Source organism: Lepus europaeus, chromosome 4 (genome assembly GCF_033115175.1).
Source record: "Lepus europaeus isolate LE1 chromosome 4, mLepTim1.pri, whole genome shotgun sequence".
NCBI lineage: Eukaryota > Metazoa > Chordata > Mammalia > Lagomorpha > Leporidae > Lepus > Lepus europaeus.
This window is the reverse complement of record NC_084830.1, coordinates 38,885,325-38,910,093: the sequence shown is the minus strand read 5'-3', so window position 1 is coordinate 38,910,093 and position 24,769 is coordinate 38,885,325. Positions and strand designations below refer to the sequence as shown.

The window sequence follows — 24,769 nt, the reverse complement described above, 5'->3', positions numbered from 1 at the left end:
CTGTCCCCATTCCAATTCCCTTTCCTCCTGATGGAGTTCAAAGTTCTTGCAGGCGGGGTCCTGAATCTCAGCAAGACCAGTACCCTACTCCACCCCCTCGTTCTCCCTAGATCTCTTTTCTGTTCAGAGTGCTTCCATTCAGATCGCGTGATAGCACCTGCCAGCCTCCTGTATTCTTGCAGGGGAAATATACACACATTCATGCCTAACCTGCCTATTTCGCCCGCCTTATTTCTGCCCCTCATTAGCCTCATTCAGCCTGGACGCAGACAGAGAATCACTTCTTCACCTCTGGCTGCTCCGTTCCTGCCCTCTCACATGGTGAGCTGGTTCTCACAGCGTTAAGCTGCTCCTTAAATCCCGCCCTGTCAGATCGGATGTGAGAAGGGATTTCTTTGAGAGTGTTTAAAAATTGATTGATGTCCTCATTAAAATCCCATACATATGATTCAATGTTTGCTAGAAAGTTTCATGTCATTCAAGAGAGAACAATCTCAATTTCATTTCATTCCAAAGGAACCCCAGTCTCTTTGAGTGCATCACAGGCCCAAATCTGCACACTGGCAGGGGGGCAGCAGCCCCACGGCACCTGCATTTTAATATTCCAGATTTGGGAAAAAGAAAATATGAATAACTCCGTGACAAAATGCTTCTTATTTTGATTGTAAGAGTCTCAGATCTCAGGAGGGGACTGTACTCAGAGGAAAGGCGCAAGGGAGGGAGGTGGCCATGGTTACTGAATGGAGATAAAACAGCCTGCACCAACCCCATGTTTAAGTTTGGATGCCCTTGGTGTGCTTTCTGGTCCGTAGAATTAGAGCACAAGGAAACAGATGACTATTGAAGAGAAAGCTTACATAACGCAGTTTATTGAAATTTCAGTCCATCCATTAGCCTAAGGTTCATCCCATGATGCAGTATCATTGCCTATATCAATTAATAATTACAGCTTAACAGACCGGTGCAGAATTTAATGGCTTAAAATAAATTGGTATTTATTATTATTCATATGACTGTGATCAACTGGCTAGGGATTGGCGGTCTTAGAATGGCCTCTCTCCATGTCCAGCATTCTCTGGTTATTGACCGAGTCGATGGAACTGAAGTGCTGCTCATCTTCCAAGTGTCCAGCCTGGCATACTAGACTGAACATTGGTTCCTCAAAGATGTTTGTGTCCCAGCTCCCAGAGCCCGAGAGTATGTTACCGTATGCAGTGGATTATGTTACCTGCTGAGTGGATTAAGGATCTCTGGATGGAAGATTTTCCTTGAGTATCTTAGTGGGCCCAATGCCATAACAAATGTCCTTGTAAGAGGAAGTTCAGCATCACAGAGAGACTGAAGGATGGAAGCAGAGGTCAGAGGTCACTGACTTTGAGATGGAGTAAGAAGGGTCCACAGCCAGAGGATGTAGGCAGAGGGTGGAAAAAGCTTCCTCCAGAGGATCACAGCACTGGACTCACATCAGGTTTCCAATCCCACTGAGCTGTAAGAGAATAGATGCGCATTTCTTTAAAACACTAAGTGATATTTTTTTATGGCAGTGGTGGGAGACCAATGCAGCCACACATGTTACCTGGCCATGCTTGGGTCCCAAGGGAGTACATGAGCGGGAGTGATGTACTCAGGAGAAGACAAGGCTGCTTGTGTCATGGCCAATTGGCCCAAAAGGCCACAGGACCAGCCCAGATTGAAGAGATAGAAAACCAGATCCAGCCCTTGCTGGGAGGAGCTGTGACGTCACATTGTAAGGGGTTGGACACAGAGAGGCTTAAAGAACGATGCTGATGCTTTTATCAATTGGTCTCCCACCATGCCCTTTACAAACATCAGAGGACATTCAAAGGCGACTTCTGACCTTGGTTTCCTTTTTGTTCCCAGGGTCACAGGAAACATGGGTGTCTGGACTTCAGGCACTGAGATCTTTCTAAGTCTTTGGAGGACTTATGTGTCTCCAAGAAGCCCTGGATGGATGGACTTTCTCCGGCACTTGGGAGTTTGCTCTTTCGTGGCTCTCATTTCCGTGGGCCTCCTCTCCGTGGCCTTCTACTGGCTTCTCCCGTCCGTCTCAGTATTTGCTCCATGCTGGATTCTCACGAGTGTTCTGCTGTGCAGCTCCAAGCACGCACGGTGCTTCATGCTTCTTGCTTTTCTCTCTTGTGGTCTGCGGGAAGGCAGAAATGCTCTGATTGCAGCTGGCACAGGGATAGTGATCTTTGGACACGTGCAAAATATTTTTCACAACTTTAAAGGTCTCCTAGATAGTATGTCTTGCAACTTGAGGGCAAAGAGCTTTTCCATACATTTCCCTTTTCTGGAAAAATATATCAAAGCCATTCAGTGGATTTATAGCCAAGCGCCTTCACTAAATCTATTTGATGACCTTGTTTCTTGGAACCAGACACTGGCGGTCTCTCTTTACGACACCAAGCATGCCCTGGAGGCCCAGCTAAATGACACCAAAGGGCAAGTGCTGAGCGTCTGGTGCCAGGTGATGACCATGACAGAGACGTTGTCCTCCCTGGGTCAGAAGCTTCTTTGCTTCGCAGGGCTCTTGCTGGTCCTGCTTAGCACTGGCCTCTTTATGAGACGATTTTTGGGCCCCTGTGGTTGTAAATTTGAGAACATCTACATCACCAGGCAATTCATTCGGTTTGATGAGGAGGAGAGACATGAACAGAGGCCCTGTGTCCTCCCGCTGAGTAAGAAAGAGAGGAAGAAGTATGTTGTCATCCCGTCTTTCTGGCTGACTCCTAAAGAAAGGAAAAGCCTGGGGCTGTTCCTCCTCCCTGTACTCACCCATCTTTCCATCTGGGTGCTGTTTGCAGCCACCGACTATCTGCTGTATCGACTCCTCGCCTCAGTGAGCAAACAGTTCCAAAGCTTGCCGGGGCTCCAGGTTCACCTGAGGCTGCACAGAGAGGTAGGCCCCACTGCTGCCTTCTGGGTCTCCACACAGCTGTCTTTGTTGTGTAGGGAAACCTCTCTTGACTTTGTTCTCAAGGATATGCGTGATTGTGCTAGGGCTCACCGGGACAATGTCTCAGCCCCAAGGTCTTTGATTTCTTCACACTCACAGAGATCCTTTTTGCAAATGAAGTAACATTTTTCAGATTCCAGAGACTAGGACCTTTTATTGGGGGTGGGGTGGGGTTCAGTTTCCAGCCCCTTACTGATAGCAAACACTGACAAGTGGGGATCCATGTCTCTGATGTTGGCCATGAACTTGATTCTCCACCAGGAGCATCTGGCATGAACCTAAGAGACCAGGAGTTAGGGTTTGACTTCCTGTCACTCTCAGGATGGGGTCAGTAGACTCGGAGCAGCTTCCTGGGGTGAACACTACTTTTCTGTGTATCCTGAGTCATTCCAGAGGCGGTCTCCAGATGCATCAGAGCAACAAAAGTTTTGTTGTAAATGAGAGCGTTGGTAGTAAGTGCTGCATGTGATTGCACAGCAGATGTCCAGAGCCCACTCTCTGGGAAACTCTGACTTGGGTGCTAGGAAGCAAGGACTTTCTGAGCCAGTGCACCTTGCCATGGCCACACAAGAGCATCTCTGCTGAAGAAACACAAGCAAACAAGCCCAATACTTGCTCCCCAGAACCCTCAGGGATTCCAATTTAATTGGATCATGGTGAGAGGTTTTAAAATATTCCCAGCAGTTCTAACAGGCATCCAAAATTGAGAACCAGTGTTCTGAACTGATCACCAAAGAAACAGAGCCAGAAGGGCAGCCTCTAATTGCCGTGGGATCTGTGAAAACTGGTGATCAGCCAAAGTAGTGTATTTGAGCCTGGCTTTCTCTCCTCTCTTCTTCATCTCCGGCCTCTTGGCAGATGCATGCCAACAGAGAGCACTGTGGATTTGTACATCCCATCTTTTTCCTCTTCCATTTTCCCTCCAGAAGACTGATAATATGGATTTTAGAGGGTATGGATGCCATCAGACACTTGCCTTATTTTTTCTTTTTTTTTTAAGATTTATTTTATTTATTTGAAAATCAGAGCTACACACAGAGAGAAAGAGAGGCACACACACACACACACACAGAGAGAGAGAGAGGTCTTCCATCTGCTGGTTCACTCCCTAATTGGCCGCAACGGCCAGAGCTGTGCCGTTCCAAAGCCAGGAACCAGGAGCTTACTCCAGGTCTCCCACGTCGGTACAGGGGCCCAAGGACTTGGGCCATCTTCTACTGCTTTCCCAGGTTATCAGCAGGGAGCTGAATGGGAAGAAGAGCAGCCAGGACTAGAACCAGCGCCCATATGGGATGCCGTCACTGCAGACAGCAGCTTTACCCACTACGCCACAGTGCCGGCTCCTTGCATTATTTTTTCTTAAACTGAGAAATGATGAAGCTGAACTGAGTGAAACATGCAGGTGTGTGTGTGCATCTATATGTGTGATGCCTTCCAGGATTAAGTACACTAGCCCAGGCTGGTGCCTGGCTTGCTTTCCTCATTATCAAATCCCCGCAGGTTGTGACTAGCTGGGGAAAGTTTTCAGGGACAATGATAGCCACACTGCCTGCACCCCCTCTTTAGACAGCCAGTCTCCATCTCTCTCTCTCTGCTTCCATCCCTCCTGCTGCATCCACACTTTTTCTTCTCTTTCCTTTGGGCTCAGCAGATCCGGTCCCCTGGCTCCTGCCCTCCTAATCCTGGGCTGCTTTTCAGAGTTGATTACTCTGAGCTCTCTGCTTCCCCGAGGAATTCAGTTAATTACAAGGCCCCCTGTCAACGTGGATGTTTGGAGCAGGGCAGATAATGGAAGTAGTTTCAAATGAAAGACTAAGAAGAATTTCAAACTTGCTTGATCTTCGGGGGTGGCCAGTAACAAGGTCTCTCTGCCCTGGCCCCATTCTCCTTCCACCTTCTGCTTTCTTGTCTTTCCCTCTCAATTCTCACTCACCCTCCTTCCCACTCTGCTCTGTGCTCATCTAGTTCTCTCAGTCAACAGCCATGCCAGATATGTCAGTTTTCACTGCTTTGGACATGGAGGAGAAGAGCAGGTTCTGCCTCCCCCAGCCCCCCGAAAAGCACAGAAGCTTTTTCGTGACAATGACCTAACCTGTTCATCATTGGGCTTTGCTGGTCGACTGTGATGGCTCTCACAGAGGGGCTCACATCCCAGAGGGAGGCTCCACGTACACACAAAACAGCAGCAGGGTGGTGGGCACTGGAACAGATGCGCATGCGAGACTGCTGGGAGCGCCTCTCTAATGCTCCTGCTGTGCTGGGAGACTGCACCACCAGCAGCCGGCTTCTGCATGACTGGCAATGCCCTGCCCTTATCCCAGGATGCCCTTGGAGGCTCCTGGTCTTCTCTGTTGCTGCAGATTTGTGAAGGAGTCAAGCCAGAAGATAAACACCAGCTCAAAGTTTTGCCATTATTTCTCTCTCACTTTCAAATGATTTTAAATAAATGTTTGAAATAAAGACGATAGCAAATGGTCCAAGTTAAGCTGGCTGCCTGGGTGGGCACTGTAAGTAAAAATAGCCGTAGTTTCTAATTATTGAGCACTTACTATGTACATGGTGTTTGGCTGCATTAACTTGGCAGGACCATCGGAGAGCAGAGTCTGCCCTCCATCCTTTACTTGGTGTCATCCCACCAAATTGTTGACTTAAGGGAAGTAAACATTCTAAATCACCAGGGTACCACATAGGCATTTTGAAAGAGCTAATCTGTCTTCCACATTGCCCTCAACCAACCTCGTACAGAGCTGTTGACTCAATCTTTAGGAAGCTTTGACTCCCAATTGCAAAGTCCCCAGTTAAACTCTCAGACTAAATAACTTCTTCCCAGTCCGAACACCCGCTGCTTTCTTATTGCAGGATTTCTCATCACTGACTCAATCGATGTGTTTGTTTCTTCAATAGTATTAAAAAGACTGCATGCCTTTGCTCTGGGGACTGGAATCTCTCTATTTAAATTGCAGGCTGGCTGGCTTTTTAATAAGCGACAAGGAGAGGCAACCCAAACGTTTGTGGTTGCTCAAGCATGGTACTGGGGAAATTGCAGATCTCGTCTGACGTTCGTGTTGAGGGCCCAGGTTCAGTGTTTCCAGATTCTTCCCAAGTACAAAGGCAGACCCAAGGTCCCCCTGCTCTCTGGGTGTGGTTGGATTGTCGGTGAGCAGTCATTTTATGTATTCTGGGTCTCAAGACTCTATACAGCTAGGGTAGACAACAACTTACCAGGCACTCCAGTCTGTAAGGTTAATGCTCCATCCCCAAGGTGCTTAATTTACACTGAGAGTAGTTTATTCATGGGCAGGATTTGGTCCATTAATTCCTGTTTTACCAAATTAGAAAACAAATCCACCGAGAGGAGATTAAATGACTTTCCTAGGTCAGGAAAAAGAAAGAGCTGAATCAGCATGTACATCTCTTGCGGGTGGCTTGGCTGGGTGGCTCAATGTCACCTTCTGCCCTCTGTGTCAGTTGCTGAGGGCAACCCGTTTCTTCTCTTGTCCTTGCGTACCTCTCACGTGCATCCACAAGGAGTGAGAAAAGCTCTCTGTGCAAACAGGATTTGAGAGTCTCCTGCAGTCCAGAGGCCAGCATACCACCCTGGAGAGAGATATCAAATGGTGCACAGGGATGACCCCTCCCCAGCTCCAGGAGCTTGATGCAGAGGCTGACGTCCGTGCAGCCTTGTGCTGGGCTCAGGGCTGTCTGTCCTGACTGGGAGGACGTGCCTGGGTCTTAAGGGCTGTGTTCCAGGACAATCTCCTCCTTCCCAGCAGAGATGAATTCCTCCCTCTCTCAGCAGCACCTCCTGCTCTAAGCGTAGAGAAACGGATTCCATGAAAATAGGTGGTTTGGTCGGATTTGCTCAGCTAAAGTTAAACAGCTTTGTGTGCTTTCTCTCAGAGACTTTAGTCTGTGGGCATTGTGGCTCTCCAAAGAAAAGACAACCCTATTCACTGCCTTCTTTCAAGGAAATTCATACATTACAAGCCCACTTTGGAAAACAACATGATAGTTACAACTAAGACTCATTGCTTTTCCTTTGCTATAATCACGACACACAAACTATGTGATAATTCCTTTAGACAAAGCTCCCTGTATATTTGAAGGTGGATGCTCTGTGTTGTGGGGAGATATTGAGAAAGGCAGGAGTTGAATACAAAAGTGTCATGCATTTTGATTATTTTATTCTTTCATTTTAGAAGCAAGGAACTCGAGACATCATCTACAGCTCTTCCTTCAATATAACTGTGTTTGAACCCAGATGTGTCCCTAAACCAACGCTCCTTCTGTCTAAGACGTGGGCTACTCTCGGTGTGATCCTTGTGGCATTACTGCTTCTTGGACTGTTATCCTCCATTCTAATACAGCTTAAAATCCTGGTGTCCACATCCTTCTACCCCAGCGTGGAAAGGGAGCGCATCCAATACTTACACGCGAAGCTACTTAGGAAAAGAGCAAAGAGGCCACTGGGAGAAGTCAAAAGGAAACTGAGTCTGTACTTTACAAAGGTAAGGGCAAGGTGGGAGTGTAACCTCTAATGAAAGAACTGTTGGGCCTGAAGGGCAGGTGGAAGGGGGTTGTAATGCACTCTCCAACCTTACATCAAGGTTTGTATTCCAGCAGGTAGAAAATGAACAGGTGTTGGTGGTTAGGCTCTTGTATTTGTGATTTGAATGCTGATCCAGAGGATTTTACAAGATATTCTCCAACATAAGTGTGTTCCATCAGATTGGAGAGAGACGTTAGAAAGCTCTTCTGTATTGGCTATTACCAGACAATGCTCCATAAGGCTTACTTTCCCAGGTCAAGAGTAAAGAAAAAAACAGAGGGAAATATATATACCTGAGAAATTTCATGGAATTTGCTCATTCTGCAGAGACATACTGATCTCATATACATTTAAAATGAACATACATTAAAATTTTGTTTAGCTTATTTGTTAAGGAGGGAACAGTAACAAATTACACTCAATTCAATAGAAAATTCAAAGTAAATGTACATATACAGTGCTACCAAAAATGCAACTGCTTAAAAGATGCAGAACTGGCGTCTTCCACCAGGGTGGATGGGAGAGATCACTTGTACTCCCAGGGTCAGTTCATTTGCATGCCAAGAATCATTTGCCTCAGTAGTAACAGTTGTCTGCAACTTGTAGAATCGGAGAACATCTTTTAGGGGATGAAAGACTAAGACCTAGAAAACATGCTTTTCCACCTATTTGAAAAGTCTTGCAATTTTTCCTCACACCAGTAGCTCCCCCTCCCCATGAAAAATTTAGGTAAAGAGGCATTTGAAATGAATTCAGTGCTCACTCATCCACTTTCCAGGTTCATTTCTGGTTTCCAGTCCTGAAAATGATTAGGAAGAGACAAGAGGTCGTGGCAAGTGAAGACAATCCGTGAGTGACTCCAAGCTCTTCAGCCCCACGCTGCAGGGATTCTCCTCTGGTCTCCTGGTGGTGGTCACCATCTCTGCCCAGCTCTAGAGAAGGGTATCGCAGGCCCTCGGCGTGAGTTCGTGTTTGCTCTGCCACCTTACACCTCCTGGGTTTTCCTTCCAACTACTTTGGATCATAAAGCCAAAGCGCTACCTGGGAAAGGCTTGTGTGCTCTGGCCTGTGCCGCAGTGGAGCTGGACTACAACTGGACCCCCTGGGGATGAATCCAACATAGAGTAATGGTCAAGGAAAAAATAGAAATAAAACTGAAATCTCTACTGAGTCAAACGCCAAGAACATAAACATCTGAAGTTCAAGTCTTCTGTCCCCAGCCGTTCCCCAGCCCATCACGCCCCTCTTCCCCGCTCCTTCCTTATTCAGAATCTCTTCCAGCAGCTCCTGCTTTCTTCTCACCAACTCCTTGCTCAACGCTCTCCTTGCCTGGATCTCTATTTTTTTCCTTTAGCCCAATACGTATGTTGGGTTGCCTAGGGTCACATATAAAGTCTTGAAATGCTTATGACAATGCACACCTGGGGCCTCTTTTCACCTTTACACTCAAAATACATAGGAGGGAGGAAAACCTCTTCGGATCTTGATTCTATTATTCTATTATCTTTTAAATCTCAGAATGAGGAACATAAAATCAGATTAAAACAATTATTTACTAATTTATTTGAAAAGCAGACACACACACACACACGGACATAAATAATGGGGATATATATATATCTCCACTGATTTCACTCCCCAAATGCCTGCAACATCCTGGGCTAGCCCAGGCCAAAGTCAGAAGCCAGGAACTCCATCCAGGTCTCAGACATGGATAGTAGGGACCCAGGCATTTGAGCAGTCATCTGCTGCCTTCCCAAGTACATTAACAAGAAGCTGGATGGAACGTGAAGTAGCCAGGACTTGAACCAGCAGTTTGATATGGGATGCAAATATCTCAAGCAGTTGCTTAACAACAACACAATGCCTGGCCTTATTTTTAAATTTTTTTTTCAGATTTATTTGTATTTACTAGACAGGCAGAGTTACAGAGAGAGAAGGGGAGAGACAGAGAGAGAGAGCAAGCTTCCATTCTCTGGTTTACTCCCCAAATAGCCACAACAGCTAAGGCTGTGGCAGGTCAAAAATCAGGAAATAGGAGCTTCATCCAGGTCTCCCATGTGGTTTCAGGGGTCCAAGGACTTGGGCCATCTTCTGCTGCCTCCCCAGGCACATTGGCAGGGAGTAGGATCAGAAGTGGAGCAACCAGGTCTCCTACCGGCACCCATATGGGACAGTGGTGTTGCAGGTGGTGGCTTAACCCACTATATCTCAACGCCTGCCTCCTGTTTTTTAACTTCTAATTTTGAATGTTGAAAAATCTTTTTAACTTTTATTTAATAAATATAAATTTCCAAAGTACAGCTTTTGGATTACAGTGGCTTTTTCCCCCCCAATAACTTCCCTCCCACTCGCAACCCTCCCGTCTCCCACTCCCACTCCCTCTCCCATCCCATTTACATCAAGATTCATTTTCAATTATCTTTATATACAGAAGATCAATTTAGTATATATTAAGTAAAGATTTCAACAGTTTGCACCCACACAGAAACACAAAGTGTAAAGTACTGTTTGAGTACTAGTTATACCATTAATTCACATAGTACATCACATTAAGGACAGAGATCTTACATGGGGAGTAAGTGCACAGTGACTCCTGTTGTTGATTTAACAATTGACACTCTTGTTTATGGCATCAGTAATCACCCTAGGCTCTTGTCATGAGTTGCCAAGGCTATGGAAGCCTTTTGAGTTCATCAACTCCGATCTTATTTAGACAAGGTCGTAGTCAAAGTGGAAATTTTTAACCTCAGAAATGAATTGCAAAAAGAGAAGAGTTCTCTTTACCCTTCATCCCATTATCCCCACATGTTAACATCATAAATAACCATAGAATAATTAGAAAATAATATTTTTAAAAATTTTAAAAAAAATTTTTTTGAGAGTGAGAGAGAGAGCACAAATGCAAGTGAGAGCATGCTCTCTTCTGCTGGTTTGCCCCTCAAATGACCATAATGACTCTGACTGGGCTGAGGTCAAATCCAGGAGCCAAGAATACATTCCATGTCTCCCACATATGTGGCAAGCACCTAACTATTTCAGCCATCATCTGCTGCCCCTCAGGGTGTGCAAGAGCAGGAATCTGGAATCAGAAATGGAACCAGGACTTGAACCCAAATACTCCGATATGGGATGTAGGTGTCCCAACATGTGACTTAACCACTAAACCAAACACCCATGTGCAGAAAATAACACTTAAAAATGAATAATTTCTAGAGTTTATTCAGTGTCTGCTGAATGACCCATTCATAGTCCTTTCCTGGTCCTTGACTCAAGCCAGCACCCAATATTGCACTTTGTTGTCATGTTTCCTTAGTCTGGGCTTCCCAGCGACAGTTCCTCAGACTCATTTTTACTTTCATGACCTTGACGGTGCCAGGGAACTGGCAAAGTATTTTGCAGAATGTCCTTCAGTTTGAGTTTGATGTTTCCTCGCAGTTGAACCCAGGTGGCACTTCTGGAGTGAGAACTGTGTGGGGCGGGGCTATGCCCTCCTCACGCATCACAGCAGGAGGCACGTGGTGCCCACCAGACTCATTGATGGTGCAGTGACTTTGATCGCTGGGTTAAGGGGGTATGTGCCAGATTCTTCACTGTAAAGTTACTATTTTTCCCTTTGTAATTAATAAGTACCTTGTAGGAGATACTTAGATATCAAGCAAACATCCTGCCTCTAAGCATACTCTTACCCTCTAATTTTAGCATCAGTGGATGCAAAAATTGTTACTGTGTTTGGACAAATAGTTATTTTCTATTTTCCTAAATTCTTCTACATGTCCCAGTTGGAATTCCACTACAAGGAATAGCTATTCTCCAGAGGAATTTGTTTTTTCTTTATTTCTTTCTTTTGCTTTCTCTCTCTCTCTCTCTTTCTGTTGAAGAATGAACTTTGGCTTAGGCACTAGGGTAGGCATTTGGCACACACTACCTCATTTATGCTCCACTGAACTTGAGAGGTAGTTATGATTACTATTATTTCTAATATTGATTGCATTATTTACAATATATTTCTAATATTACTAATATTTTCATACTATATATCAGGTAACGTCAGGAAGTAAGGAAAGTATCCCTGGAGATAAATGGCAGGAGGAAGACTGGGATTTGTGCAGACTTCAAGTGACTCTGAATGACTTCATTTGTAGAAGATTTAAAACTAATTTTTTAAATGTATTTGAAAGGCAGAGAGACAGACAAAGAGATCTCTCATTTGATAGTTCACTCCCGTAGATGATTGCAAATAACCAGGGCTGGGCCAGGCCACAGCCAGCAGCCAGAGTTAATCCAGGTCCCTCACACAGGTGGCAGGGACCTGAGTGCTTGTGCCTTCGCCCGCTGCCTCTGCGTGAGCAGGATGTTAGAAGCAGCAGCAGAGCCAGGACTGGAGCCCAGGCACTCCAGGGTGGGTGTGGGCACCCAGTGGCGTCTTAACTGCTAAGCCAGATGCCCAGCGCCGTCGAAGTTTTGGCAGGTTCTTCCATCGCTTTCTCCTCATGCCGACTGGGGAAGCAGTAGAGTCAGCTCAGCACATTTATGACGTAAGCGACCTCCACACTCAGAGGGAACTCAAAATACAGCCAACGCTTCCTAGGTCTTGGAGCCTGAGGGACACCCAGTCAGTACTTGGTGGTGCTGTCGAAGAAAGGGACAGGCACAGATGCTCATTCTGTGGCCCTGCCCTTGGGCCCCTGCCACCTGCCTGGGGCAGTTTCTGACCACACCACGACTGCTCTGCCCTGACAGTGTCTGCCTCCCGATGTCCTCCTGTCTAACTCTTGCACAACTCTGCAAGGCAGCGATGTCAGATAAGTGGGCCAAAAAGATGATCATTGTGTATTGACCCCTGGCTTGTTGACTCCTTTACTCCAATTTGAGATCCATTAACTCAAAACCCTGCCCGCAAACACCAAAATGAATGTTTACTCATTCGATTATTTTAAACATAGTCCAAACGAGCAGTATTTCAGCCATCTAGAGGCTCCTGCTTTTGCATATCCCTCACAACCTCCCTCACATCTGCTAGCAATAGATCAGATAGAGCCTTGTGGTTAGAAGACCTCACCCAGCGCAGCCCCTCCGGGCCCTCGGCAGCATGCACTCCCAGCCTGACTGCCATCATCTCAGCACCCAGTGTTCCCAGTCTCCTCCCCCAACAGAATCCCCTGGGCTCCCCTTCTTCTGGATGGTGCCTCCTAGTTGCCCGTGGGTGGTCTCGTGCTGTGCGGGACTTCCCCTCTCCTGTACCCTTATTGAAGAACTGCCTAATAAAGTTGTTTCCTCACTGCCTCTCATGCTCATGTCTTTTCCTATGTTTTGTAGATACGAGAAAGAGGTAGGGATGGGACCTACACATCCCCAAGGATGAGTGTCGTTAGCAGGTGTCAGGTCTTGACGGCAGATCCGTGAGCCTAGGTCAGCTGAAGATGAGGTCAACTGGCCTGGTCGGTGGTTCCACCTGGCCACAAACCATAATTTCCTTGGCAGGAGCCAGGTGGTGGTGGTGGGGGGTGTCTAAGAACTGCTGGTGCCTGGTTTGGGCTGGGGCCCAGGCTCTGGCATGGTTAAGGTGCATTGGTGGTTTAATGAATAGCTATGCTGGAGAAGCACTGGATTAGTTGGTTTGTTGATTGTCCGGTTGTTTGTTTTACTATACTTAAGGCTGAATACTAGGCTCACAGTCCTTGATCCTCCAGGTGCTGGGGGATGGCCAGGCTTGCTCCTTTATCACAATCCTCTCCTGAGAAACACGTCCACCCCTTCCCAGTGTGACCTAAGACCCTGCCACCCAGCCCCCATCTACACACCATCACACTGAGGACCAGGCTTCCAACATGTGGACCACTAGGGGACAAACTCAGGCCGCAGCCAAACCCCAGCAGCCAGCTTCAGAGAGAATTGGATGCCTCTGTGTTCTAAATTCTATTTGTTAACTCACCTACTTACTTACCTGCAGCATCACCTGCATCTCCACAAACATTGGACAGAGCCACCCAGAAAGCACCAGTGATGCCCAGAAACCCACCTGTGTCCCTTCTTTGAGCAATTCCAAGGTGGTCAGGGGGTCAGGCAGATGATACACAAGAAATGAAAATATGTAGGAACTTCAGGTGAATGCCATGGGTGGGGCAGGTGGTGCCTTTAGGGGACCATGGCTGGGTTCTGTGCCTCACTTGTTACAAATGCCCAGTTTACCTCTCTTCTCTGTAAGAACGGGGCTAGAAGGGGTAATAAAGGTGTCCTAATTTCATTTCATTAGAATCTACCTTCTTGAAGCAGCATAATCACTGTTATTTCCAATTACTGTATTTTTATTTATTTATTTCAGAGGTGGAGAGACACAGACAGTTCTCATCTGTTGGCTCACTCTCCGAACGCCATGCTGATGCCAGGAGCTGGGAACTCCATCCAGGTCTCCCATATGCATGGCAGGGACCCAGTGACTTGAGCCATCAACAATGCCTCCCAAGGTCTGCATTAGCAGGAAGCTCGATCAGAAGTCAGAGCCAGGAATCAAACCCAGGCTCTCTGATACCAGACATGGGCATCTTAACTGTGCTCTGATGCCTCTCGGCCCCTCATAGGACCCGCTGTCTTCATCTGTTAGGCACATTTGGCCTCCATCTGAAGTGACCTTCCCACTGGAAGGACAGATTGGCAAGGAGGTGCTGTCACAAAAGACGACCTTGAAAGGTTTGGATTTGCTCATTGGGGTCAGTCTAATTCAGACATGAAGATGCTCGTTCCATTGCAGCTTGTCTCCCCACTTTCGGTTTAAATGAACGGTTAGTTAAGTTTCTTGATCCACGTAGTGTGAAATGTGCTCTGTTAATCTTCTGAAGGCAGAGAGATCCTGCTCTAGGTAATTTCATAAAGCTTCCTTTCTCACGCTAATTCAGTGACTCCAAAGCACTGTTCCTCATCTCACACATCCCAATTTGTGGCCAGGTCTTTCAGGTGTCATTCTGATGCCCCACTTGACTCCATTCTTGCAGTCAGTTGAGTTTTTCTCTGGGAATTAATCCATTGTCATTCTACACACCTTCCCAGCAGGAGATCACTTTCATTGTTCTGCGTGAGATGTTAAATATCCTTCCATGTCTTAGATTCTAAATCTCTGCTTTCTCTTTTAGGAGCTAAGCAATCATAGTCACAATGTGGGATATGTTGAAGTCCTCACACACCACAGATTTTTATCCTAATTTACATAAGACACCAAAATACACACCTCACGCTGAGGAAGTAAGAACTAGATGTTTCACCCAGACTCGGTAATAGTGATTCCCAAGAAGTAATGAGGATCTTTGAGGTCAATTATTTGTACTGTAGAAGAGAGAATGGCTGAAACAATGAACACGTACGTATTTAAAAGCCTATGATTTTAGGCTCCTATACTCCCTCCACACATACACTGTGAGAAGCAGTTTTAAAGTAACAAGTTACTAGGGTGGGCATTGGATACAGCAGTGAAGATGCTTCTTGGGACCCCTGCATCCCAAGCTGCAGGGCCTGCGTTTGAGTCCTGGCTCTGCTTCTGATTCCAGCTTCACACCCTGGGAGGCAGCAGGTGATGGCTCAAGTACCTGGGTCCCTGCCACTCATGTGAGAGAACAAGATTACGTTTCCCGTTCATAGTTCTGTCCTGCCCCCACCTTGGCCCAGCCACTTGGAGGAGTGAACAGCAGATGAGAGCTCTCTTTGTCTCTGAAATAAATAAAATAAACTATTTTTAATTAAAAAGTGAATAAGTGGCTGAGGCTTTCAAATTTTCAGAGTTTGAAGCCCCTTTTGGTATTAACCCATGGTGGTTGCAATGACATTTTTAAAAGCAGGAAAGGAAAAGGAGATGAATAATAGGGTGTAGGAGATAATCACCTCTTACCATTTACATTCCGGATATCCATGAGCCTCATTTGCATAGCCAGCAAGCAGAAGAAATCAGATTTGGATCTGTTATTGGGGGGTATTTGTGCAAATGCAAAGCGAGAAAGGCAATTACAGAAAGAAAGTACTGGTGACCACGATGACCACAGGTAAGGCAGACAGTGTTCCCCCGGTTTGCTGGATGCTGAGGAGGTGTGCAGCTTGGAGGGTGAGATGGCTCCGCCCTGCCCTCTGTCCCATGTAGTGCAGACACAGAGCAGAGAGAGGACATCAAGGAAGACCAGGAAGGACAGGGACAAAGGTGCAGCCCTGGCCCATCTGCTCATTCTAGAGTAGTTGTTCCCAAAGCTGATGGGTCATCAGACTCACCTGCAGAGGTTAAAAAAATAAAGTAAAATTACAGGTTCCCAAAGCTAAACTTAGACTTAGCCACGACGGCCAGAGGAATTCTGGCAATCTGTGTTCTGTGGTTCTTCATGAGTGATTCAGGTGATGAGGTAACCTTGGTAACCACTAAGAGAATTGCAGCAAGCCTTGGAGAGAGGAATTGTTGACTAAACAAAAACACATTTACATGGTATCCATGCAATTCATCATGTGTACATACACACAGGGCTTCCATTCTGCCTGCTGCTGAGCTATTAAATTTCTTCAATAATGCAAAATGCTAATTGTGTGTCGAGAAACATATTGTTCTCATCTCCTGCGGTCCAAGCCATCCATTTACACAAATGAGCACTCAAATGAAAATGAAAGCATGATGACACCATGAATTAGACAAATTTAACCTACGGCTCATTATTTATTAAATATATCTTGGTACCAGACGTTAGTTTTAATTCAAAATTTAGAAGATGGTATATCACATTTCTAAAAAAATGGATGGTAACCTTGGCTATGAAAATCACATGATAGAATAGAGCTATTTTAGAATGGGAAAGGCTGGATCCAAATCCTAGTTGTGGTAATCATTAGTCCTTACCTCTTTGAGTCTCAGTTTTCTCATTTATAACATGGAAATTAAAGTATCAATCTCACAGCATCTTTCTTAAGAATTAAATAAGATGACATATGGACTACTTCATAGTCTCTGTAGAGTTCTTCCTATCCCAAATTCGGTAAGTCAGTGTTAGCTTTTTCTTTCGTCTTTCTTCTCTCCCATTGTTCCCTGCCCTGCCTGACTTTCTGCAATTTTGACAATTGGGTTGGACACAAAAAAAGAGCAGAAGAATGAAAATTTCAAGCAGACCTGATATGCATTAGGGTTTGGCAAAGTTTCCTGTGAAGGACCAGATGGTAAATATTTCAGGCATTGCCATCATCGGGTCCCTGGTGCAAGTACTCAGCTCTGCTAGTGCGGCGGGAAAGCAGCTACAGACGAGGCAAGCCTGCGAGCATGACTGTGTTCCAATAAAACTTCATTTGCAGAAACAACCAACCAGCCAGATGTGGCCTACAGGCTGTGAGTCGCCAACACCTGATAACTCAGGAAGACTTTCAATGCAAGCTGTAAGGCCACAAATACTCTGGAGAAAACAGGGTCCCAAATCCCTCTTTGCCACTTAGTAGCAGTATGACATTGCAGGCCACTTCATCTCCCTGAGCTCTATCTCTGACTTAAGAGTGGACCTGAAGACTGAGGAAGCTGCCACCCCTGGGGTCTCTGCTTCCCTGGGAGACGGCAGTCTCTGGAGAGATTCTCCAATGGCTGCCACCCAAGGTTCAGCACTCGATTTGTTTGTTCCTTCACGGTTGGCCAATGAATCGTAAAGAACAGCAGAAGCTCTCGGGCCATGAGTATGATTTATTTGATGAAAAGGGGAAAAGATAACATTTGGTCAAAATAAATGCTGGTTTTTCCACAGACACAAAGAAGCAATCAGAATAGTTATTTCATTCTAAATGTCAGATATAATTTCTTACAGTTTGGAGTCAGACTGCAATGGCAGGGGCTGAAGACCTGGAAATTGAAAATCTGGTTTTTTTCAAAGTAAGTGGTGCACTCACTGTAAATGTGATATATTAATTAGGGCGTGAATGAAATCAATCAAAACTGTTTTTGCAAAAGGAAACCATTGAGCAAGTATGTTTGTACTGAAACAGTAAGAACACTATGTCTTGTGAGTGGAAATGCTAATATAGCCTAGAAAATAAATAATAATATGCTGTTTTAAAACATAAGAAGTGATGAAAGGAAGGACATTGAAATAAAAATTGCAGGAACTGGTTTCTAATTCTGGGACTGCTATCAAGTAACTTAGCCAAGGCCCGCCCCTCTCTTGATTCCATTCAGTTCGTCATAATAGTGATTATGTGGTGAGCCCTTGGCAGGGACCAGGCACTGGCTTTTCGTGTATTATTTCACTTATTCCAGTGTTGCTGATGCTAGTGTTGTTCTGTAGACCAGGAAGCTGAGGCACAGAGAGGCAGAGTGACCTGTCCACGGTGTGCTCGGAGGCAGGGTCTGAGCACGTTAGTCCATCTGCTGCCCCCTAACCTGAGGCTTTCGTGCGTCACCTGCCAGCCAGTTGGATCTGAGTCCTAGTGAGTTCACACATCCCAGGAAGCCATTCATGTGATCCTTGTCTATTTCCCCACCTTAGTACTCACACTCCCCCTGTCTAAGCCCTCCTTTTACCCAAAAAGATCTTTCCCGGAGCAGCCATTTTAACTAGTGGTTCAAGTCCCATGCTCCAAATAAGAACCCGAGGTTCAATTCCTGGTTCCAGTCCTGACTCCAGCTTCCTGCTAATGCAGACCCTGGGATGCAGCAGGTGACAACTCAACAATGTGGGTCCCTGCCACCCTCCTGGCAGGCCCAGATTGGGTTCCTAGCTTCTAGCTTCAGCCTGGCCCAGCCCTGGCTGCTGCGGTGGCCTTTGGGGAGTAAAACAACAAATGATAGATCTCTTTCCCTGTTTATGCCTCTCAAATAAATCATAAAAAAACTTCCTACCCTTGAAGCTTCAAGAGTCACCTGCATTCCCCTTCACGCCCCTGCTCCCCAGAATTCCACAGTCAGAAAACACTTCCTGATCTCTCCCCATGCACTTGCTCCCACCCTCCCAGGCCCCACTCAGGTTCTCTGGACACTGCAGTGGGAAGAGATGGGAGGGAGTTAAGTGAGCAGGCCACAGTGCCAGCTCTCTCACAGACTTCATGTGGAAATGCTAAATCGTATTTAATCTCTGTTTAACCTGAAAATCAGAAGAGTTGGACCCAATTAGAGGCTTCCAGACTGCTTGGTTCTCTAATTCACTCATGGAAACTCTCACGTGTGTGTGCTTGGAGCAGAGGTTGATGAGCATGAGCGTCCTCCCCCTCCACCTTGGTGCTCCGGATGCACCCGAGGGAGCTGAAAAACACAGCGGAAGACACCAGACTAGAACACCTCCAGGTTTTCATTCTTCATCTCTAAAAGCAAATAAATTAAAGCTTCCTAGGCCACCCTCATTTACAATAACAGCTCACTCCTCTGAATTTATAGCTCTTTGTGTCATGCAGTTCTCATATTGCATATGGATAACTAATTTATCTCGGCTTCCAAACTAGACGCTAAATTTATTATGTACAGGAATTGTGAATTTTATTTCCTTTCTGCCTACCGCAGCAATCGGCACAGTCACAGCTTCTCCATAAAAACACAACATAGCACCCTGTATAAATACACATCATAAAATCCTTAATAAATATATGGTCAATGAACACATGAATGATCCAGGCCAGAAAATATGTCTGAAACTAGCCCATGCAATGTAATAAGAGAACAAGGCTATGACATGGCTTGAATTGTAACATAATTTAGGTCCTCTTTGAATTAAGGCCAATGTATTCTCTGTTATTTCTGGGCCTTGGTCTGTCCTGAAGCAAATCCCCCTAAAATGTTAGGACCTCCACAACTGTTAATCATATTGGTATAGGCTCTTCTCTACCATTCACTTAAATGTTCTTTAAATTATTCAGTATTTTTACTTAGATAAGTTCATTGTAAAAGGAAACTTTATAGTACTACTGTAAAGGGAAAACAATATCATCTTCCAAAGTTAGCAAGGATTATAAATAATAAAGTACATAAACAACACATGCACATCATGTATAATATTTATTATATACACATATTCTACATTATATTTATATAACACAGTCATCCTTTATTATCTGTCAGGGAGGGAGGGAATTGGTCTCAGGAGCTTCCATGTATATAAAAAAAATCTGTGGATGTTCAAGTCCTTTATATAATGGTATAGTATTTGCTTATAACCATCACATAGCCTCCATGTACTTTAAATCACCCTAGATAACTTATAATACCTATAAAGTACACATTCCATGTAAATAGCTGTTGTACTGTATACTTTAGGGAATAACAGCAAGAAAAAAAGTCTGTATACTTGTATGTTTGACATAGATGCAATTATTTTTTCCAAATATTTTTGTTCCATGGTTGGTTGAATCCACAGATGCAGAAGTCACAGAGGTGCAGGGCCAACAGTGTGTGTGTGTGTGTGTGTATACCCATATACAAACTATATGTACATTATACATGCAGACACACCAATATGGACAACAAAACGACATTACTGATGCCTAACTAGGTATTCACCTGCCAGAGCCCATACCCTGCACATGTGTGTGCTCTCTCTCTGCCTCCCTCTTTCCCTCCCTCTCTCCCCATAGAACCTGGGCCTCTGAAGAGAGGGCTGCGGGTGTGGACACCGTGTCCTGCCAGCCCCTGGCATTTGCCACTTCGGAGGAGTGTGTGTTCCTGGTACCTCTGCACTGCCCCAAGGGCACGGTGAGTTCCCTTGGTTGTGGGAAAAGCCCCGGTAAAGAGATGTAGTTGGTGACAGTTTGGAGACAGTCGCAGCAGCAGAGGTTGTGAGGCCCGGGGAGGTGGGAGCAGGGACCCCCTAGCGTCTTTGAAACCTGCACCTCCTCATCAGCAAATGGGAAGGGCTGCCGGCCAGGGCGGGAAGGGACACCCACGTCCTTCCCCGTGGTCACCAGGTGCTTCTTGCCTAAAAACACACTGAGAACATTCTGCTCTCGTTCCAGATTCCTCAGCTCCGACTCCTGGAGCGGGGATATCTGTACACCTAGAAAATTGTTTCACTGAAAACTCTGGAGAATTCTCCAATTATCTACACTAAGTACAAAACAGAACCATAGGGGTATAAACTGAGCTTAAACAAAAGAACGATTTCTCTTTGCAGCTCTGCAGCACTTAACCATGAAAGCCTAGACAACTCCCGAAAGCTGTGGCCTGGGACACCCTGCTCCCTCGGGACACTATGTATAAGAACGCCCTGTGTGCCGCAGTCTCTACGGGTTTGGGGTTTTGTTCTCAGATGTTCTTCAGCTTGTATAGGTGGCATTTATGCAATTCAGAGAAGGATGCCTCCACAGGATGAGTCAGCAGCAAAGTCCTCTGACGCAGCTCCAGTGAGCTAGTTAAAAATAGGAGAGGATGTTGTGCCTAAGTCATCACCATTGTGCTGTGTTGGGGAACTGACCACTCTTTTTTGGTGCCCACATCCTGTTACTTTATCTAAAAATAGATGAAAACCTGGTCCCTGAATTTTTAGACAAGACCTTTTGCTTCTGTGACCTCGGCTGTCTGATCTTTCTTGTTCCATGTTCTTTTGCTCACTTCCCTGTACTCTGTAATTTATAATCCCGACCACCATCCTGTCAGTCCAGGCCTTTGCTTCTCTTCCCCTATCCCAGGGCTTGCAAACTCCAGGACTTGCAGGGACAGGGAGATAACCACAAATTAGTGGTGCTAAGCAGGTGGACAGGGGCAAGCCAAACTGTGCATGCCCCCTCCGACAGAGGGCTAGTTCTTGGTTTCCTACAGATCTGCTGAATTTTCCCAGAGCAACCAGAGACTAAGATCAGTTATCACAACTCATCTTATCTTTAAATGGTAGAATTAAGTTTGGGAATTAATCTTTTTAAGATTTATCTATTTATTTGAAAGGCAGAGTTAGAAAGAGAGAGAGAAAGAGAGAGAGAGAGAGACCTTCCATCCCTCCGGTTCACTCCCTAATGGCTGAAATGGCTGGAGCTGGGCCAATCCAAAGCCAGGAGCCAGAAGCTTCTTCTGGTCTCCCATGTGGATGCAGGCCATCTGTGCTTTCACAGGTACATTAACACAGAGCTGGATGGGAAGAGGAACTTTTGGAACTAGAACCAGCACCCATGTGGGATGCTGGTGCCACAGGCAGAGGCTTAGCCTACTACACCACAGTGCTGGTCCCCCCAAATTAATTTAAAACCATTGTGTTCAGAGCCTTTTGCTAGGGCAGAATTTACAGTTCACAGTACTTTCCACAGCCAACCCCCAAATTTCCTGTGGCCCTTGCAGGTTCATGAGCCAACTTGGGGTGCTCACATCAGTAGATGGGCATGGGAGGGGAGGTCCAATGGTTTACAGCACTGAGTGGGGAAGCTTGCAGGTAGCCCCGCACCAGAATATCAGGCATTCATACCCAGGACCTGCACACATTTGGGCAATGTTTCAAATATTGTCTAATAAATTATGTCTTTTGTTATTTGATTACTGAGCAGTTTTGGAAGATGAGGAAATCTCTAAGATTTTTTTTCTCACATTCAAAAGCACAGAAAGTGTTATCACCCAAAAAACAAGCTGGGCAAATCCCCTTTATCCTGAGGGGAGTTGGGAGGCTCTGGAGAATTCTAACCACTCACCTCTATCTAGTGATCCGATTGGTGAGTGTATTTGGTCTGTAACGAATAACCCCACACTGACTGGCTTAACATAACAGAAATGTATGCTGTTGCCTTTCTGAAGGCCAGGAAGTAAATTCAACGTGCCAGCAGGGCCACACTCCCTCTGAAATCTCTCAGGGAAAATCCTCCCTGGTCTCCTCCACCAGTGGGCGCTGTTGGAAATCCTTGGCACTCCTTGCTTTATGGGCAGCCTGACTCCAATCTCTGCCTTTGTCTCCCCATGCCAGGCTCCCCACTGTGTCCAAATTCTCTCTTCTTTTGAGAACAACAGCTATTGGATTGGAGCCCACCCTCATCCAGTATGACCTCATTGTAAGTTGATTACATCTGCAAGAACCCTACTTCCCAAATCAGGTTATGTAGTTATCCCTCAGCATCCAGAAGAGACTGGTTCCAGCACCCCTGCGGATACCGAATTCCACAGAAGCACAAGTCCCTTATATAAAATGGTGCAATATTTACACTTAACCTATGCATACCTGCCTATATCCTTCAAATCATCTCTACATGACTTATGATACCTGACCCTAACTTATATGAAAGGCTAATTATGTTCACAAGTATAGGGATCTAGAGCTTGAATATATCTTTTTCTGGGGGGTGGGGGGTGGTGGACACAATTCCTCCTAGTGCAGTGAAGAAATGACAAGGATGTTCCTCTACAAGAATCACCCACACGGCTTATGCAGAATCAGCTCTTTAGAAAATATCTTTCCCAGGCTAGTCATTGAGGAAGGCGCCAGACTGACAACCTCAGCAACACATGGAGCTGAGCCACTAGGAGCCTTCTGAGTGACAGGTACTAATCTAGTGTCAATATGGTGCTTTGTGGAACGGCAAAAATGGGGGTATGCACCCCAGGCGAGGAACAGGACCAGCTGCTATGCCCAGGCCAGGCCAAGTCTCGCTGTCTCTGAGTGGTGCAGATATGGAAGAGAGTTCTTCCAGAAGATGTGAAAATTCACCCTGGGAAGAAAACATGCAGTGATCTGCGTTATTAGTGGTATTAGGATAGTATTAGTGTTAGTGGGCCCCAGCTGAGTGTTTCAAGTCTTACAGGTGTCCAGGTGAAAAAGAGGCTGTGGTCACCGTGTGTGCTGTGAGCAAAACAAGGCGATGCCTAAGCGTGAGTCAAGAAGATCCATCTTTGTTAAAGTGAGGCAAACCACGAGGAGGGCCTTAGAAGGCACAACATATCACTCTGATAAAAACGACATGGTAAAATAAAATCAGGCGTTCGCCGTGACTCTTGTTCCTGCGTTTGCAGGAGTTCAGGTGTTCAGCATCGATGCTGAGGCTGCTGCCGGTCCGATTGTGACAGTGGCCAAGGCGGGTTCAAGCCCACAGATGTGCGGGAGGGTTTGAGAGCCAGATGCTATTTCTGCAGCCAGATGCCACTCTGGAGAATCTTGTCGGGGCTGGCTTTCCATATGTGTGCAGCAAACAGTTTTGAAAAGAGTCAGTGACTAAGGGGGAAAGTTATTTCCTGGCAAGGAAGCTATGGATAAATTCTATATTTCTAGTTATTGGAAAAAAAATCATGTCATCATGTGTTTTAATGCATTTTTAAAATTAATTTCTGGGAAGACAACGTTCCCTTAATTTAAGACATTCTGTATCAGGACAGGATGTAAACAGAACTGGGAACTGCCATGGTTAGAAATTTGAATGTGATACAGCAATGCCTGCCCAGTGATGAGAGGCAGATTGACAATGGCAACGTGCAAAAGCAGGTTGCCATGGAAACAAGTCATTAGAACACCACTGCCGTGTGTACATACACCACGGGGGGTGGGGGGTGCTGGGGGGAGACCAGGAACGTGCTAGAGTCAGGAGTTCTCAGGAGGAACAGTGAACCTGGTATCCACATCACTGTTTGGAACGAGAAAGAAAAAAAAAAAGCCAAAAGAGGAATACAATTCAAAGCTTGTTGGGCATTTGGAATTGGACTGGACTCATTCACCATTCGTTTGTCAGGTTTCTCCAACAAACATGGACTAAATGCATTTCGCATGCCAGGCACTGGGCAAGGCTCTGAGGCCAGAGAGAGCGGTACAGGGAACCCACTCTCCATTCTCCCTAATTGGAGCCTGCATTCCACTCCTGGGAATTAGCCTGCCCTTGCTCTGTGGCTCTGGTCCTGTTCCATGGGGCCTGCGAGGCCCCCTTCCTAGCCAAGGGGCTCCCTGTCCAGGACCCTGTTCTTCAAGGAGTGGTCTTCTTGGCCTCTGCTCCATCTTCAGGGCCCCTCCCTCTGCCATGGGTCAGCCACCTCTGTGAGCCTTCTCCCTCTTCCCACACCTGCTGCTGGGCTTTCTCACAGGGATGGGACAGTGACTCACAGGACACACTCATGGCATGCTGTCACCCAACCCCAGTTCTCTACACGCCACTGAACCAAAGCTCCGGCTTACCCCAGTGGGACCCGGCCAGGCCCCCTCCTGCTCCATCACCACCACTAAGCTTCTTGTTCAGGGCCCAGTTATTTTCTCCTTTCGTTGGCACTCTCCCTTTAGAAGCGCCCTTCTGCTATTATTGACATCTTACCTGTCTATCTTGGATTTTTTTTTTTTAATTTCAGGAGAGAGAGATGGGAGCGCAGTAGA

The 24,769-nt window shown here is 46.0% G+C and overlaps 2 protein-coding genes across 2 annotated transcripts in view; one reads left to right on the top strand and one right to left on the bottom strand.

Moving 5' to 3' along the window:
- The first annotated feature begins 1,894 nt into the window (after nt 1-1,894).
- On the top strand, nt 1,895-8,332 carry DCSTAMP (dendrocyte expressed seven transmembrane protein). Its single transcript, XM_062189480.1, has 2 exons — nt 1,895-2,721; nt 8,308-8,332. The coding sequence occupies exons 1-2, from the start codon at nt 1,895-1,897 to the stop codon at nt 8,330-8,332; spliced, it is 852 nt and encodes a 283-aa protein (XP_062045464.1).
- Nucleotides 8,333-17,196: 8,864 nt separating this feature from the next.
- The window catches only part of DPYS (dihydropyrimidinase), a 108,389-nt gene continuing 100,816 nt past the window's right edge, over nt 17,197-24,769 (bottom strand). The window contains exon 9 of the mRNA XM_062188125.1: nt 17,197-18,765. Within this exon, the coding sequence (XP_062044109.1) occupies nt 18,682-18,765 (84 nt within the window). The 3' untranslated portion in view covers nt 17,197-18,681. The remainder of the gene's footprint in view (nt 18,766-24,769) is intronic.

Bases quoted from the DNA above. Each gene is read 5' to 3' on its own strand.
- DCSTAMP (XM_062189480.1), top strand. From the start codon at position 1,895: ATGGGTGTCTGGACTTCAGGCACTGAGATCTTTCTAAGTCTTTGGAGG. The intron at 2,722-8,307 runs GTATGTTGTCAT...TCCACTTTCCAG, and splicing joins AGTAAGAAAGAGAGGAAGAA to GTTCATTTCTGGTTTCCAGT.